This window comes from Dermacentor albipictus, chromosome 3, assembly GCF_038994185.2.
Source record: "Dermacentor albipictus isolate Rhodes 1998 colony chromosome 3, USDA_Dalb.pri_finalv2, whole genome shotgun sequence".
Classification (NCBI taxonomy): domain Eukaryota; kingdom Metazoa; phylum Arthropoda; class Arachnida; order Ixodida; family Ixodidae; genus Dermacentor; species Dermacentor albipictus.
In genome coordinates, this window is record NC_091823.1 from 190,617,556 (window position 1) to 190,636,372 (window position 18,817).

An 18,817-nucleotide genomic window follows, 5' to 3' on the forward strand; every position below is an offset into this window, starting at 1 on the left:
AAGGTCATACTGGCTAACGGTTCCTCAATGGCTATTGGTTAATTTTACAGATCTCCAGCCTCTAAAACACCGCAACCCCTATTTGAATAGTGCAACATCCTACTAACCCTGGATGCATCTTACGTTATTTTACCTAACGTAGAATGGGTCTCCCTTAAGGCGAATATAAAGACCACATCGCGTGTTCATACTGCTTTTTGTGAAATGATTAACACTCACTCCCTATTTCTGTTTGTGGAATGCCCGACTAGAATAGGCTGTAGTAGTGCAAATGTACTTGATTTGATTTTCTGCAACGATCGCACGCTCGTTTCTTCAACCACCACAATTCCCGGTTTAAGCGACCATGAAGTGGTAATCGCAAGATTATCCTGTTTTTCCGAGCGCCGCAGAAAGCCGCCACCACTTACGGTATTTCATTACGACAGAGGAGACTATGTTTCGCTATCGCATGAACTCGATGCCTTTCTCCCAAAATTTAAACGTCACTGTTCCAGACTTGATATACATTCCACGTGGCACCTACTAAAGACAAAACTCCTGGCCTTAATCCAGAAGTATGTTCCATCACGCACCATCTCGTCGAAGTGTCGAACGGAAAAGCTTTGGATGAACGCCGCCATTCGAACTTTGATAAACAAAAGGCACCGCTTATATCGTAGGTACTGTCAATTACCAGAGCCTTCCTTGCATTGTGAATTGAAAGAGCTGAACAAGATTGTAACACGGGAGATGCGCAGGGCCGAACGTGCGTATCTGGGTGCTCTTGGTGGGAAAATAAAGAATAATCCAAAGCAAGTATGGAAATATGGAAAAAGTAAGCAGCGCGTCAGAGACAACATTCCCGATATTATAGATGACTTTACCTATAGCTCGGATCTGGAAGGCAAGGCTGAACAGTTTAATCGTCATTTTCAGTCAGTTTTTTCTCTATCGACATGCCCTAATAACGGTTTACATATTGTGAATGAATTTACGGAGATGAGTAGTATAGATTTCTCAGTACAGGGAATAGTGTTACTTTTGGAGAAGCTCAAGGTAAACACGGCACCTGGTCCTGACCGTATTCCGAACTGCATCCTGAAGAACTGTGCAGTTTCTGTTGCTCCCTTCTTAGTATCACTGTTTCAAAAATCAATGGATGTCGGCGCTTTGCCCGATGACTGGAAAAGCGCCAACGTAGTTCCTCTATATGAAAGTGGCGACAAAACAAAAACAGTAAACTATAGGCCTATCTCCCTTACAAGTGTCATATGCAAATCGCTAGAGCACATCGTTTACACTAATCTATTTAAGCACCTCCAGGATAACTTTTTCTGTACAATGCAACACGGCTTCAGAAAGGGGTTTTCTAGCGACACGCAACTGATAGAGTTTGCTCACAATATCGCTTTTTCAATTAACAATGGTAACCAGGTTGACTGCATATTTTTGGATTTTCAAAAAGCTTTTGATTCTGTCGCACATAATTTATTATTACTGAAACTGTCTACCCTCAAAGTTCCACCCACCTTGCTGAAATGGCTCGAAGCGTACCTCGTTGGTAGAAAGCAACGCGTTATTATTGGAGGCACAAGTTGATCTGATATTGCAGTTTTATCGGGTGTTCCACAGGGATCAGTTTTGGGCCCTCTTCTTTCTTTAATATTTATCAATGATATAGTTGACCGGGTTTCCCGTCGGGTCAGATTGTATGCTGACGATTGTTGTATTTACCGTGACGTTACATGTATAAGCGACTCTTATGAATGGCAAAGTGACCTTGACTCTGTCTTGGCATGGTGCAAAACATGGAACATGACATTAAATTTTTCAAAATGTAAAGTTCTGCAATTTACAAATGAAAAGCATCCATTACCTACCCAGTATTCTTTAGGCCACAGAACCTTATCATTTCTTAAGAATTACAAGTACTTGGGAGTTATCTTCACAAACAACCTTTCTTGGAACGACCACGTAAACCATGTTGCTGCCAAAGCTAGCCGTGTGTTAAACTTTCTAAAACGCAATTTCAAGCAGGCACCTGCTGATTTGAAGGAAACACTCTGTTTGACAAACGTGCGTCCCATATGGTTGTGCGACTTGGGACCCTGAAACAAAAACACTTATCAGCGAACTTGAACGAATTCAAAAGCGAGCATGCAGGAAGGTTTGTGTCCACAAACTATGATTTCCCCAAAAGCAGCTCCCAGATGTGCAAAAATTTGGGCTGGCCTCTATTGCAAGACAGACGCAAGTACATTAGACTTAAGCTATTTTACAGTATTTTTATAAGCGCAACAGGTTTGTCTAAAGATTCATACATGAAAGCTCCCAGCTATATACCCTCCCATTTAGATCATTCTTTAAAGATTCAAGAATACCAGTGCCGTATAAATGTCTTTAAAAACTAATTTTTTCCCAAAACAGTGCATGACTGGAATAAATTGCCAGAAGAAGTTGTCTTAGCCTCGCAATCTTCTTTTGAAAATGCTCTGTCACGCGTTTTGTGGAATTAAATTTTGTTGAATGATTTTTTGTGTGCTGTGTTCTGTGTTGCTGTGCGTTTTGAATTCTTTGTATACGCTTCTTCATACGACAATATTTACGTCTTTCTTGCCTTTATGATTCTCTTGTTATCATTTTGCTCAGTATTGGAATGCGTTGTATTTTTATTGTTTGTTTGTTATTTACACAGTGTCATCTGCATGACGATGTATGTTTTGGAATTGTATCCCCCCTACAAAAATGCCGTCAACGGGCTCTGTAGGTACCTGAATAAATAAATAGATAAAATTTGATGCTTAATACTTCCGATTTGGTTATTCGAATAATTTTATATTCGCCCACCTCTAATGTTCATACATGTTTAAGATTACTTTGACTGTAATCTTGGTTAGATCTACATTATATTTTGTGTTTATTTCGTTTTCTACTCATGGGAGCCAGTTTCATGTTTACAATAAAGAAAGTACATTGGCTGTTATCCTGGTCATTATGCAAACCTGCTTGCCTGCAGAGTGGTGCACTTTCCTGTGTAAGGTTCTGTCATTTGGTCTTTAAAGGCTATTGTTTGCTAGATACATTTATGGTATGCATTTGTAGAATATATTCAGGCTTCTGTGTGTGTATAAGGAACCTATTTCTGCATTGGTGCTTGACACTTACTGCTAGAAATATGTTTATTACCACTGTATATTAAGTTCTCATTCCGGAATGTGTTAGGTTCAGTGAATATGTTTGAGTCAGCCCCTGTCACAAACATAAGTATACATGTGCATGGACAGTCTCACGAAGTTACATGCATAGCAACAATTTCAGGATAATATACATTTATAAGCCATTGTGTTTAGATAGTTGATGTTTATTTCCAATGACGAGTAGCATATGGAATAAAAGTCATGTACTTATATTGTAAAACATGTTAAAAAATCCATGTGTATAACAGACTGAAGATAAAGTACAGGGGTTACTTGCATGTCCACAATAACCGATGTATGTGGGAGCCAGTGAAAACAACATTCTCAAAGGACTGCTCGCACAACCGCTGTCAGGGTCAATCACGTAAGGACAAGAAAAAGCACCACATGTAATCGGGGTATAGCTTCCTCGGAGAACACACATGCGTCCACTGGGAGTATTTGCTGTCAACCTGAAGCAGGTCCATGTATAAATTATCAGCAGCATTAACATTCTGTTTGCACTTGGAGTTGAAAGCATTGTACTGTTGGATAATTTTATGATTTAGAATAATAAAGTGAGCCTACAGTTTAAATTCTGCTGCCTGCAATTGCTAGAATTTTTGTCAAATGTAACGCTTTTTATTACAATCCACTCAACAGTTTTTTCGTGAAGGAATCTCTGTGTTTTGAATGCATTTGCATAGGCAGAATAAGATTTCATCTCGAGGTAAAACAATATTAAATTCAGGGGTATGCTTGTAGTGCTTGTAGTGCTTGTATGCTTCAGTATAATTTTGATCACTTGAGGTTATTTAACATGCATCAAATGCATGGTACACGAGCGTTTTTTGCATTTCTCCCCTGTCGATATGTGGCCACTGCAGCTGGGATTTGGGCCCATGACACTGTGCCTAGCAGCGCAACCCCATATACACTAAGCCACTACAGCTGGTCCGAGCTAAAGCTCCCCTTAAATCTAGTCAAACAAATTGCTCAATTGATTTCGTCATCATTCTTATTTAGCAGGTTTCGGAAGTTGCTCAGATAACAGCATGCTTTAAATACCTGCACTACTATTAGCCTCGAGAGCGAACACTGGAGTCGCTGCAATCGCAGCGGTGTGACGTTACGGCAAGGACTTGCCTGCTACGCCGCTGACGATCTCCTAGGTCTGCACCGTCCATGCCCACTTTTGTGCGATACGATGGTGACTTACTGTTGTTCTGCAATGTAAATCTTGCAAGGAATATGATGTAAGTTTTCACTTCTATCCAAAGTAGACGAAGCTTAAGAAAGTTTGGTTAATACATCTTAGAATGAGCAAGCCGCCGTTAAAACACACCGTCGTCTGCAGCAACGGATTGCGCCTGTCCTGTCTTCTTTCATGTGATTGTCTAGTAAGCGCAACCAATGTTCCCAATTACAATGAACCAACTTGCCCAACAACGCATCCTGCTCAACGACTTCAGAGATGATGATTTTGTATATTCCTTATACAAGACGCTTGGTAAGGCCATTTCGGGTGTACTTTTCGGTTCTTTGCACTCAGTCAACGTGTCTGTCACTTTATTACCTAATTAAAAGTACGGAAAGCTGTCGCCGGAAGCAATTCCGTCCGTCAACCTGCCTGTACGTCCACACGATGCGAGGTGGCTGCTTGTGCGAGTGGCGATAAGAGAGCGTAAGTGTATTGATATTGATTCTGTTTGCGGTTAGCAATAACAAGTCGTTTAAACATATATGTCAATGCCATAAATAAACGAAAACGACCTGTGGTAGCCAGAATAGGCAAAATGTGCTGTCGCCCGCACCGGCATTGCTCGGTGTTGGAGCGAGCAGGGTAACACATTGACTCAAGGCAGAGCTCCTATCGCATTTGATTATGCAGAAGCAATGTTGAGCGCGCATTTGTACCCGCAAGAGCGCCTCCTCGGTTGTTTAATTCACGGTAGCCGTGAGTCATTACTGTCTAAGTATTAAAACAATTCCCAGCTATCTTAAATGTTTGCCACATTGGGCACTTTCTACGGCGATACAGCCTGATCGGAATCTAAATTATCGATCGCGATTGGCCCCTCGCGCAAGCTGCCGAAGGGAGTAAATCGCGACCGATAATTTTGATTCCGATCGGCCTCAATGGTGGTCGGAAGTGGCATTATTGTTATCTATATATAAAGTGCCCAGAAAAGCTTAGATTTTCATTTCAGGGGAAAGAGGCATTCCCACACGCTCTTACTAGCTGCCACAGAGATCTTCCATTTGCACTGACGCTGGAGAAAAATATCAGGAAGGCGCAGACGAAAGCTTGAGAAGCGTGATGTTAGAACTTGATTCACCACTGACCGAAAAGAGAACCAGTAGAGCGCAATGGTATGTTTATCTCTTAAATAATACTAAACTTGATGTGCCAAATTTGTGTTGCATTTGGGCGCCCACGTCCTTAACTGTGGTGTATGGTACTTTTCTCTTTTTAGTTAGTTTCATAATATTTTAGACTTCCATATTCCAGAAACTCCGGCTGTGAGTCCAGGTGATTGTATTCCACTTACACAAGGTATCCAGCGAAAAGTGCAGCGCTTTTAGTGCTGTTCGTAATAATGCTAATTAATACGCGAGACTGCCATAATTTATAATATTGTTACGTTTAATTTGTCTTTTCTTTTTTTCAGAAATTGCTGCCGAGGCGGAGAAGCTGTCTAAAGAAATTGGAATTCAGGTCGACACTAGAAACAACCATTTTGCCGGAGAAGAGCTTATCACAATTGCAAAAGTGCCCGGTGAGCATGGTCGTCTTGTCCTCACAGGCATAGGCTCTTTCAAGTAGTTCTATAACAGAACTTTACACAGAAATGCGGTTGCGTCAAGGAACGCGAAGCTCATCCTTGAGTGATGATGATGCTGTGCTCCTCACATACATGAAGCTCTATCATTATTTAAGATTTTATCTGTTGGTGGTGTTGTTTAGTGTCCACCGTACAACTGTGTCGAACGTTTTCAAGGATTGAACTGTAATTCTAGCAAGCATTTTCGAGCATGCAATTTCGTGGCCAACGAAGACCGCAGTTGTCAACTGTCTCACAATGTATTTCAAAGAATACAAAGGCACGAGGATGCTGCTTGACTGTACTGAAATAAAAATTGAGCTCCCAAAAGATCTAGCGTTGAGGCTCGTCACATACAGCCACTATAAGCGCACGTACACTGCAAAGGTCCTGGTGACTGAGACACCAGGAGGCTTAATTAACTATGTAAGTGCGGCATGTGGAGGGAGCATCTGGCACATACATCACGAATGAGTGTAGAGTTCTTGACAAGTGTATTCCCCATGTTGACAGTGTAATGGTAGATAAAGGCTTCCTAATCAGTGAATTTTGCAAAAGAAAAAAAATCGAAATGATCAGACCCCCATTCGTCATGAAAAAACAGCTTACTGCACAAGAAGCTAGGAAAAACCAGTCCATAGCAAGTACCCCAGTACATGTGGAGAGGGCCATTCAAAGGACGGAACTGTACCGCATTTAAAAAAATCTGTTTGATCTGGACTTTGTGCCATACATTGACAGCATATTCAAAGTAATTGCTGGCACTGTGACTCTCTCAAAGTCATTGTTCATTAACAACAAGTTCCTTTTCAATTGATAATGTCAGCTTAGAACGACAGAAAGCTGAGCTAGTTGGTGAGGATTCATTATGCAAAATAGAAGTGAGGCGTGCAGACAGGACACAAGAATAGAGAAGGGGACAACACGAACGCCGACTATCAACTGAAGGAAGCACTGAGGCGAAAAATGAAAGAAAACACAAAACTCATCTGCGCATGCTCAGGAATGGTAACACCACGTGTCAATCGGGTACACGCGCTGGTCTACGTAATAGATAACTGTTAAGGCACTTAATCTCTTCCTTATGTAAAGTAATCGAAGGCTGACTCACGCACGCACTTCCACCATTATAGATATGCAATGCCTCTGCCGTAAGACGCGTATCTTCATTGTTATGCCTGTACCATATCGCGCGTTCATCTAACTCTGGCTTGCAGTTACAATCTCGGCAATGTGACGCAAGATAAGGAGGCGATCCACCGGTTAACGACCTTTTATGCTCCATTAGCCTCTCATTGATACACCGTCCCGTTTGCCCTACGTAGAACTGGCCACATCTAAGGGGAATGTTGTAAACTACACCCATACGACATTCAGTAAAACTGTTGTTCTTATTGTACTTAACTGGACAAATATCTGTTCGTTTTTTGCCTTTTACCCACTCCTTTTTATTCTGTACGGCAGCGCATATCTTGCCTAGCTCATTGGGAGCAGTGAAAGCAACATTAACATCATATCTACTAGAAACTTTTTTAAGCCTGTGCGACACTGAATGAATGTACGGAATAGCCACTAGTCTTTTTTTGCTTACTACTTCTGTAATCACGTCCGTTCCTCTCGAAACCGACTTCTTTAGGCGCTCAGCCACAGTGGCCACCGCTACACTAGGATAACCTGCTTCTAATAGGCGCCGGACCTGCGCAATAAAACTAGCGCTCATTTTGTGCATGCAAGATCTGGTGAGGAAAGACTTAAGGCACGACATGGCAATTCCGTTTTTTACTAATTTAGAATGCTTGGATTGGAAGTTTAGCAACGGCTTCGAAGATCTTGGGGAGTACTGCCAACAAACATGATTTTGTTCTATGTCTTCTTTCATTTTACGCCTCAGTGCAACCTTCAGTTGGTAGTCGGCGTTCGTGTTGTCCACTTCTCTTCTCTTGTGTCCTGTCTGCACGCCTCACTTCTATTTTGCATAATGGTAATGTCAGTGTGCGTATTTATCAGGTTAACTTTCTCCAATGTAACTCTGGAGTGATTACTAGCTTTTACCAATTTGCTTTGTGAGCTGCCAGGCAGTGTGACATTTAATAAATATGATGACCAAATTGGTCTAAAAATTAAAAATCTATCCATGGAACCACTCAAAGTGTGAAGTTTTTATGAATGTGCACACTTACACTGTGGATAGTCTGAGTGGAAGGAAAATTGCTTGCTGTAACAAATGTGGTGGTCCTCAAACACCTAAAATATACAAAATACCATCAGCAGTGTCAGTGTTTCTAGTTTGTATGATTGAGAGTACTCAAAAACAATTTCTTTTTTAAGAGAGCCATTCTTCGCAAGTTTTGTGGAGACGGTAGTCATTTAGGTTTATATAGGCACGCACGGAAATGTCTGTCATACTGTATTGTTGTAACAGATTATAAACACTAAAAGTGACCAGCTTTCAGGTTGTTCATTGAATTTGGCATAGTAAGTACCACTGCTAGCTTGGAAATATTTTCATTCCCTGCCAAGAGCACGAAAGGAAGAGCAAGACCAATAGCATGCGCTGTCAAACCTGTAAAAAAGACCTTGGGCAGTTACATTAAAGGCAAAAAGCAGCATGCTTGTTCATGTGACAAAGACTGCATGGTATGCACATTCTGGTAGCATCCTCTCCTTATGTTTTGGAGATACAATAATGCAGTGATCTTGTCAACAAAATGGGCAACGAGCTTGCACAATGTGTACAACAAGATACTAGACAGTACACACCACCTAGCATAAACTGCCTTTGAGCCTTTGCTTTCTGGCATATTTTTCAATGTGCGAAAGCCTAATTTGTGTAGCTACTATAAAACTACTTCGTCAGCTGAAGGCTTTTAAATGGAGTACTCATGGTGTATGCTTCGAAAAATAATACGCATGCAAGAATATTACTTTTAACTTTTCCAATTGCTACCTTTTAACGAGTTTTATTGCAAAACTGGCAACTACTAATAGGTTAGCAAAGAAAACTGGAACGGATTTTACATTTCATTTCATTTATTTTTCCCTTAAAGGCCCGAAGGCATTACATAAGGTGGGAGTAAAATCAAGGTCAAAGAGAAAGAATAAATTGACAAAAGAAAACAATAACAAAAAAAGAGTATGTAACAGTTAAATGTTCTTGTCACGCGTATACAATGCAAAGTAAAATTCACGGGATTGAAACACGAGAAAAAAAGAGAAAATATAGATATAAATATGAAAAACTCAGTTATTACACGAGAAAAATACAGTGAGAAAGGCATCACACGGGAAACAAGTAAAAATAAAAAATAATCAGCTGTTCAGAGTGCCGAATTGAATATGACAGAAAATTTTTGCCCTCATGAAAAATGGTCATTTAGTTTATCCCGGAATGCTTTGCGGTTAGTGCATGATGCGATGGTATTTGGCAGGCTATTCCATAGTGCTATCGCGTCCGGAAAAAATGATGACATTAAAGCTAAGGTGCGACAGTTGATGCGTGCGATGCTATGGTCATGGCTTAGGCGGCTAGACGTCCTGTGCGGGGGATGCAGCTTTTCGTGTCTCGTGCGTGGGTGATAGTAGAAATGATGAAGAAGACAGAGGCGAGATATAATGCGGCGTGACTCGAGTGATGGGATGGCCAGGGAGTGATTCAGCGCGGTAATACTGGTTTTTCTTGAATAGCATGATGATATAAATCGGACGGCGCGATTCTGCACGGCTTCAAGGTCATCGGCGAGGTACGCTTGTGATGGGTGCCAAATGGATGAGGCATATTCTAGTTCTGGGCGAATGAATGTTATATATGCTAGCTTTTTTACGTCGGGGGATGCGGCCTTCAAGTTACGGCGCAGGTATCCGAGTGTGCGAGAGGCTGTAGCGCAGATGTTTTGAACGTGAGTTACCTATGATAGTGGTGGTGTTAGATGGAGGCCAAGATATCTCTAGGATAATGCGGAATCAATGGAAAATGAGCCAATACTGTATTGGTGCAGATTCATGGTGCGTTTTCTGGTGAAAGACATGGATTTGCATTTGTTAATGTTTAAGGAGAGGAGGGATTTATCGCACCAAGAGGAGACAGTGTCAAGATCGGACTGAAGAAAAGATGAATCGCTGGCTGCCCTAATCACTCTGTATATGACGTAATCATCGGCAAAAAGCCGTAATTCCGATTTTATATTGCAAGGGAGGTCATTAATGTAAATTAGGAATAGTAGTGGTGACAGGCCGGCGCCCTGAGTGACTCCCGATGTTACACTGGAAAGAGGAGAGTGGCTATCATTTGTAGAAGTGAACTGCTTGCGCCCTGAAAGAAAATTTTCGATCCAGCGGATTAGGTTGACGGGTAGTCCTAGTGATGAAAGTTTTTGTAGTATATGTTTGTGTGGGACTCGATCAAATGCTTTGGAGTAATCGAGGAATATAGCATCTATTTGGAGGTTGGCAGCCATGGATTCGAGCAAATTGTGTATGAACTCTGCAAGCTGGGTTTCACATGAAAGGTGCTTCCTAAAACCATGCTGGTGCGAATAAAAAAAGTTGTTAGATTCAAGATGTGTCATTAGGTTTGTGGATATAATGTGTTCGAGTAATTTTGATGGCACACTGATTAGGGAAATAGGACGGTAGTTAGAGGCTAATTTCCGGTCACCGGATTTAAAGACTGGGATGATTTTGGCGATTTTCCAATCATCCGGAACTTCCTCGGATTGTAAAGACTGGGTAAAGATCAATTGTAGTATCTGAGCCGAAGTCGTTGATGTGTTTTTTAGTAGTTTACTATTGATATGATCACAGCCTGCTGACGACGACAGTTTTAGAGAAGCAATAAGGTTGCTGATACCGTTAGTATCAACCTGGATCATAGGCATCGCCACTGATGAGGATTCTGGTGAAGTTACGGCGGTAGAGTTGCTTACAGGAGAGAACACCGAGACGAAATAGCGGTTCAAAGCGCTGGCACACTGATCTGGTTCGACTGGTTCTCCATTAGTTCCCATAAGCGCTATTTGGTTCGGGCGAGACCTAGGGGATAGAATGCGCCAGAATTTGTTGGGATTCGACTGTAGGATTCTATGTAGATCGATGGAAAAGATTGTATTTTTTGCAGCAGCTAAGCTTTCAATGTACGTTTTTGTACATTGATGATATCGGTCCCATGTAGTAGGGGAGTTAGATTCCTTTGCTGATCGATAAAGGCGCTTTTTCTTGTTTAGGAGATGTTTCAGGCTTACGGTAAACCACTCATTGCTATGATCGGACCTAATATGTATTTTTGGAATGTATTTGTTTCTGAGTTTTATCATTGCTGTTTTGTATAATTCCCAGTTATGCTTAACTGTTCTGGATAGATAAGACTCGCGGAAATGCTCATAAAACCGTGTAAGTTCCGCGTTGATGGCATCGAAGTTCGCTTTATTACAATTGAAGATTATCTTTTCAACGGTTGATCTAACTTTCAGCAGTAATGATATGGAAATGTGTAGAAGTGCATGGTCACTTAGTCCAGGAAGAGCCGTTACACCCTTAATGTCCTCAGGACTGCACGTCAGCAAGAGATCAAGGGTGTTATTCCCTCTCGTCGGGAGTGTTATGGCTTGATGGAGACTGAAATCAAGGGTTAGATCGAGGAATTGCTTGGGCTCACTGGACTGCGATTTACCAGGTACCCTAAGTAGAGGCCAGTTAATCTGGGGGAAATTAAAATCGCCAAATAGAAAAAGAGGTGATTTGGGGAAGTTATCCCTGATATACGCTAAACTACGATAGAGTGAGTTGATGAAAAATGTCCCACAATCGGGTGGCCGGTAACAAATGCCAATTATAGCTTTCACAGATGAGGTATGAACACAAACCCATGATAATTCGAGTGCGTCGTTGTGATATGCCAAGGATGATGACAATGTATTTCTTACAGCTATTAGAACACCGCCCCCTCTACGGTTGCTGCGATCGCGACGGTACATGGTGAAGTTAAGATTAGCGGGAAGGACTTCGTTATCGAGAATATCTTCAGTTAGCCAGGTTTCAGTTAGAATGATACTGTGGGCGTCAATGTCGTCGATGAAGCTAAGAAGCTGGTCACGCTTTGGAATTACGCTCCTTATGCTGGTAAATGCGATATGGATGTCGAGGTAAGATGGAGGACGTTTGTTGTGAACATGATTCGTTGCGCGTCATTCACAACTGTCAGCGTTGGGAACACGTGCCGTACATTCCGTCACTATGTCAGTAGTGGGGTTGTACGTAAAGCACTGTTTTCCAACATGCAGCTAATCAAGTCGTAGTTTGAAGGCACATTTTCTGGGGCGGATGAACTGCAGAAGTTTGGAACGAGCAAGGCGAGTTTCAGGGGCAAAATCTTCTCTGACTGCGTAGACCGTGTTTTTAAGTTTGGGACCACACGACAGAATGTTTTCTTTTGTTTTAAAATGGACTAATTTAATAATGATTGGGCGCTTTTTATCTGTACAGTATTTTCCGAGTCGACGTGCACGTTCTATACTACCAGTGTCTAGTTCCACACCGAGCTCAGTAGAGCAAAGGGCTCGTACCTGTTTTTCAGACTCTTCCCAACTTTCTTTTTCGCAGTTCTTAAGGCGCAAAAAAAGTAAGTTATTTCTTCGCATACGATTGTTTGTGTCAATATTGGTGGCCTGAAGGACTGCAAGCTCTCGTTTTATTTCGTTAGTTTCTTCTATTTTCGAATCTGCCGATTCTTTCTTATGAGCAAATTCCAATAAAGAAATGCGGTTGTTCAGTTCGGATATTAACTTTTCGTGATTGTCTTGCGTAGCCTTAAACTCTTTTAGCTCATTTGATATGCTGACCTGTGTGTCCTCAAGTCGTTTGAGGGCTTCTAGAATGGATGAATTATCAAATAATGTCGGTGGTCCTGGGTTGAGTTCTATGTCGCCTGATAGGTATAACATCAGTTGGGATAACAGGTGGGATAATATACAGTCACAACACATTTGCACAGCGCTACGCCACTTGATTTCATAGGGGCATGACACCGCTACAAGGCAGCGGTTGCTACTTTTCCATTCAATGGAATTGTTCAGGTAACCAACCTGTAATGTCAGCAGCGGGTTGAGCATGATGCAGTCTGCGGTGTCGTGCCCCAGGTGATCTGTGGCGGGTCGCGGTATATATGCTGGGTGGGCGGGTCCGGTGATTGATGACGTCGATGAAGGAATGGGTTGCTAGGCGAGCAGTGGTTTCCGGGCTAGGTTCGGAGCATCGTTGAGTACCGTGCCAAGCACACGGTCGTTGACTGCGCACTCCGCACTGTGAACGGTTGACGGGACTTGAGGGAAGGGGCATTCAGCAGCAGGCAGCCAGAACAGCAGAACCTGTAATGTCAGCAGCGGGTTGAGCATGATACAGCGTGCGGTGTCGTGCCCTTGTCAAGGGGCATGTGCGTCTTGTCAAGAAGCATCACTTTTAGTTTTTCTCAGCACAAGAAATACACGGCTCTTGCATTTACTTTAATAATTCAAATCTCAATTTGTACATTTTATGAGAAACGTAATGCGACAAACAGGGCTCCTGCATTCTTCACTGTTGTCCTGTTTCATAATGCAGTTACATCATTACATATCACAGTAATGCTTGTCAGCATATCTTTGTTTTAGTATAACAGTAGGACAAAATAGGTAGCAATACATCAGAACCAAAAAAAGGTAGTGCTCTTGAAATTGCATTCTTTCTCTACCACAAAACAGAAACCCTATATATCACAGGAAGCAAATGGCCTGAATGCCAGAAGCAAGCCAAGCAATTGCCGAACCAGAAAGGAACTGTCATGAAAACTGTTTGTCTAGTGTCATTTTGATAGAATCATTTAAACTATCACAGTGGTGTTAAAATGTGCAGCTAGCTAAAAATTTAACAACGTGAGGCACTTGTTTGTCTTCACAACACAGTAATGCCAGTTACCATATCAAATATATTACAAAACAAACACCAGCCAGAAACGAAACAAGTGAAACTATATATGCCTGCTGTACTTTGCCACAGTGCAGCAGGCATATTATTCGGCCAGCAGGCTGCCCTAATATTAGTATAACAGTATCAACCAAATATACCACAAACATAATCACATGAGCAGCAGACGAAAAATGAAAACATCTTTCTGACATGGTGCCTTTGCAATTATTATATATATTAACGACTTGAATGCCATCGCACAACATTTTAACACTTATTTTCAAAGCGTATTCTCCCATGCACGATCAGGCCCAACTTTGAGTTCTGCAGTGTTTGAAGAGCATGAGGCGAACTTTATATCTTATCATGGCATTGTGTCTATGTTACTCAATTTAAAAACCAAAACAACCTCTGGCCCTGACAACCTCCCGAATGTGTTTCTTAGGCGATACGCCGAAACTGTTGCCAAATTCTTAGTTGTATTATTCAGAGCATCTTTGTTAAGCGCGAAAGTGCCTGAAGATTGGAAGATGGCTCGAGTTGTTCCGGTCTTTAAGAAAGGCGATTGATTATTGCTTGAGAATTGCCGCCCCAAATCATTAACGTCATCTTGCTGCAAACTTTTCGAGCACATAATCGCAACTCGCATTATTGAATTTTTAGATGAACACTTCATACTAACAAGTGCTCAACATGGCTTCAGAAAAGGTTGTTCCACTACCAAACAATTAGTAACAATATTTGATTCAATTGCCAAAGCTTTGGAGGCCAACGGTCAAATTGATGCAGTATTTTTGGACTTCAGTAAAGCATTCGATAGGGTAATTAACAGAAAGCTAATCTTAAAATTAAGGAACAATAATCTTCCGGACATCATAATTAGCTGTATTACAGACTATCTGGATAATCGCCAACAGTATGTTGCAGTTGATGATCACAACTCGGGATATCTACCAGTCACTTCAGGTGTTCCCCAGGGCAGTGTCCTGGGTCCATTGCTCTTTCTTGTATATATTAATGTCATTGTTACCATCGTCAAACCAGGAACACAAATAAGGCTGTTTGCAGATGACTGCGTTGTGTTTTGTACTATTAAGTTCGTGGATGATGAGAAGGACCTTAACACTAGCTTGAATAACATATTTTTGTGGTGCGAAGAATGGGGCATGGCTGCAAACATAGATAAAACTGTCTCTCTTCGCATAACGCCTGAAAAGAATCCCCTGGAATACACGTATCAAATGGGATCTGTTTCATTAAAGCAAGTTGAGAGTTACAAGTACCTTGGTGTAACGTTCACTAATAAATTTTCTTGGAACCTTCACATTGACAACACATGTTCTTCCGCCTTTCGGAAGCTAACCTATCTGTGACACAAACTAAGAAATGCCCCTTCAAACGTTAAGCTACTCGCTTACCTAACCTATATCCGGCCAAAACTTGAATATGCTTGCGTTGCATGGGATCCCTATAATAAAGTCAATGTCAACAAACTTGAGAGAATACAGAGAAAATCTGTTCGTTTTATTTATTCTAAGTTCAAAACTTCGGATTCCCCGTCAAAGTTGATGTTGGCTAACAATATTCCTTCGCTTGAACAAAGAAGAAAGAAACACAGGCTAGACTCTTTACATAATATAATTATTCAAATTGGCTCTGGACCCTTCACTATATGTAAGTCATCTCTCCACTAGGTACACACGACACCATCGTTCGGATACACTGACACCTATCTATGCTAGGACAGACAGCTATAAGTTCTTCTTTCCCAGAACTATTTCTGAATGATTCGCTGCCCACCCCTTACAACATGTGACTGTTTTATTTAAGTTTTTATTGTCTTATTTTTCTGTATAGAATGTGTTCTTCCTGTTGAATGAGCGGGGCAGGTCCTCGGCTCTCAAACTCCCTTGCCTTTGATGCACGATTCCCTTGCCTTATTTTACGTCGTTCTGTTTGCACCATTAATTGATTTAGGTATTGCGTTTTGATCTTTTTACTAAATGTTTCTGTGAGCAATATATCATTGTAAAGTCTATATATTTTATGAATGTGTACGAACGTATCTTGTATATGTCTTGTACTCAATGTCTGCCCGTCCTGCAAGGACCACAATGTGGTCTGCAGTATGTACTAAATAAATAAATAAATAAATAAATAAACAATCATCCTTGTATCAATAGAGGCCCATGTGAGTTAATACGAAATGCACATACAAGCATGACTGGGTACCCACGTAGAGAGAGGGGCACTAAACATAAACCACAAGTGACTACTGTAATTCCCTGGGATGACTTTTTGATATCACCAGCTATAGCGTTCTTTCATTTCATTTCATTTATTTGTTTCCACAAGCAAGGAGGTACATGGTTGTGGCGGAAAAGCAAGGGGAAAAAAGCTGCGGAAAAGCAGCTTGACTGGCCCCAGGTTCCGTTTACGATGGCAGCAGCAGGGCAGGTGGGAAACGTTACGGGAAAAATAGAGGAGAGAAAAGAAGAGCAAAAACACTAAGGGCAAAAATCACTAAGTACAACGGTACACAGTCAAGATTGCAGGATCATATCACGCAGATTTTTTGTGGAACATGTGAGCACATCGATATTGCATCTGGTGAGATCATTGGGTAAACTGGGCAGCCAGTGGCATAACATTTGCTAGCCATAATTAGTCCAAAGTTGAGTAACACACTAAGTCTCAGGAGCTCGAGTTGTGTAAGGGGTTTCTCGTTTTGTGAGATTAGCGAGAGAGCTGAGGGCGCCAATATTTTTCTCATATCTTCTGTAGTTTGACAGCAAGCGCATTTTTATTAGGGCAGGCAATTTAAGGGTTGTAAGCGCGCTGAAAAGACCAGCGGGATGAAAATCACGAGGCTTATTACAAATGACACGAAGAAATTTCTTCTTGATTACAAACAGCTTGTGAATATTTGTGGCTGAAGTTGTCCCCCATACGAGGCAGCAGTAATTTAGGTGACTGAAAAAAGTGAGTTATAAATCACCAATTTAACGGATTGCGGCAGGTATCTAAAGCAATAGATAACACCCTGTGACAGTTTGCCGGTGAGGAAATCTACATGAGAGCACCATGTCATATCATGATCAAAGTGCATTTGATTGATTGGACAACTTCAATAGTACTGGAGTTAAGCACAATATCTCCAAGTAGCACGACATTCCTCTTTCTTGGATGAAAGAGCAAGGCTTTGATTTTTGCGGAGTTGACTGTGAGACCATTTTCAAGGGACCACTGGTGTACTTTGGAGAGCACACTGTTAGCACGTAAGACCAGGTCATCCAGAGATTTGCATGAAAAAAAAGAAGTGTGGTGTCATCGGCATACATAATGTACATTGTACCTGAATGAATGTTAATGAAGTCATTGACGAAAATATTGAACAAGAGAGAGCCCAAGATGCTTCCTTGTGGGACGCCTACATGAATAGGAAGGACACCGGATGATAATCCATTTACATGCACAAATTGTTTTCTGTGATTCAAGTAAGATTCAAGTAAGCTGAGAGCAATGTCACGGATGCCATAATAAGTTAGTTCATGAACCAGAAGTTTATGATCAATAGAATTGAAGGCTTTAGGTAAGTCGACAAAAACGCCAAAGGGTAATAAACGTGGCTCAACATTTCCAAAGATTAGTTATTTCTGGTTAAGGAGTGCTAGTTCAGTCGACATGAATCTGCCGAAAGCGTGTTGATGTGGGTTATTAAGTTATGTTTGTCAAGAAAACAGGATAACCTCCAAATATTAATTTCTCTAGTCCTTTGAAAAAAAGTCGGAAATACGGAGATGGGTCTGTAGTTCGAAATAAGTGTTTTACCACCTTTTTTGAAAATGGAAAGCACCTTTGCCACCTGCATTCTATTTGGGAATTGGCCTTGGGAGAGACAGATATTGTAGATGTGAGCAAGAACAGGTGAAATAATATGAAGCACTTAGCTGACAGGCCTGATTTGCAGGCCATCAGAATCACAGGCACTACTATTACTCAGGTTAAGGAAAAGCAGTGTTATTTTATGTTCATTAGTAGGGTTCAGAAATAATGATTCCGTGCAGTGAGTATCTATAAATTGACAGGCACTCAGGCTGCCAATTTGGTGACATGTACAGGTGAAATGGTCATAAAAACAACCAAGAAGCGCATCACTACAGATTCCCTTACCGTTAATGACAATGTGCTTCTCAGGTGTATGACACGGCTCCCTGTTTGTTAATGTGTTTAACTTCTGCCAGGTTTTACGGCCATCATTTTGGCATGTTAAAAAGTTATTTTCAATATATGAGTTAAAAGCCGTACGTAGCTGTTTTGTAAGCCGGGGACGGAAGGAGCTAAATGTTTTCAAATCACCAGGATCTCTGTAATTATTATATCGGTTAAAGAGCCTATTTTTCTCCTTAATTTTTTTAAATAGGTCATTCGTGAGCAACGGTTTGCGAACTGGGGAAGCGCGAGGCTTTCGTGGACGGAACGGAAAATGTTTCTGATAACACATGCTAAAGGTGTCAATGAACAGCTCATACGCGGTGTCAGCACATTGAGAATAATAGACAACTCCAGTCAACGTTACACAGTTCTTCTCGAAAACGGTCAAGGTTATCGCTGGTGATGGTTTGAAATATAGGACGACATTAGTTTTTATTTTTTGATTTACGTTACCAGCTAAAAAAAACTGGCATGTGGTCGCTGATGTGATATGAAAGAACACCAGATTTGATATCAGCCTGACCGCAATTCGTGATGAACAAACCAAGGCATGTTGAAGTATCAGAAGCGACTCTAGTAGGAGAACGTACGACATTACGGCAGGCAAAAGAGTGCAACAATAGCTCAAAATCATGCCTCAGGACAGTGTTAAGACAAAGATGTATATTAAAGTCACCACCGATG

The 18,817-nt window shown here is 41.3% G+C and overlaps 1 protein-coding gene across 7 annotated transcripts in view; it reads left to right on the top strand.

Annotated features, from left to right (window-relative positions):
• LOC135908699 (uncharacterized) overlaps window positions 1–18,817 on the top strand; it is a 195,707-nt gene that overhangs the window by 37,515 nt on the left and 139,375 nt on the right. For 6 of the 7 annotated variants that reach the window (XR_011512987.1, XM_070536406.1, XM_070536407.1 and 3 more), the window contains one exon: window positions 5,831–5,938. Coding sequence is in view for 6 of the 7 variants with exons in the window: in XM_070536406.1 (XP_070392507.1) it covers window positions 5,831–5,938 (108 nt within the window). In the remaining variant the exon portion in view is untranslated. Of the gene's footprint in view, window positions 1–5,830; window positions 5,939–13,713; window positions 13,839–18,817 lie in introns of those variants that run through there. The other variant, XM_070536404.1, reaches the window with a different exon arrangement.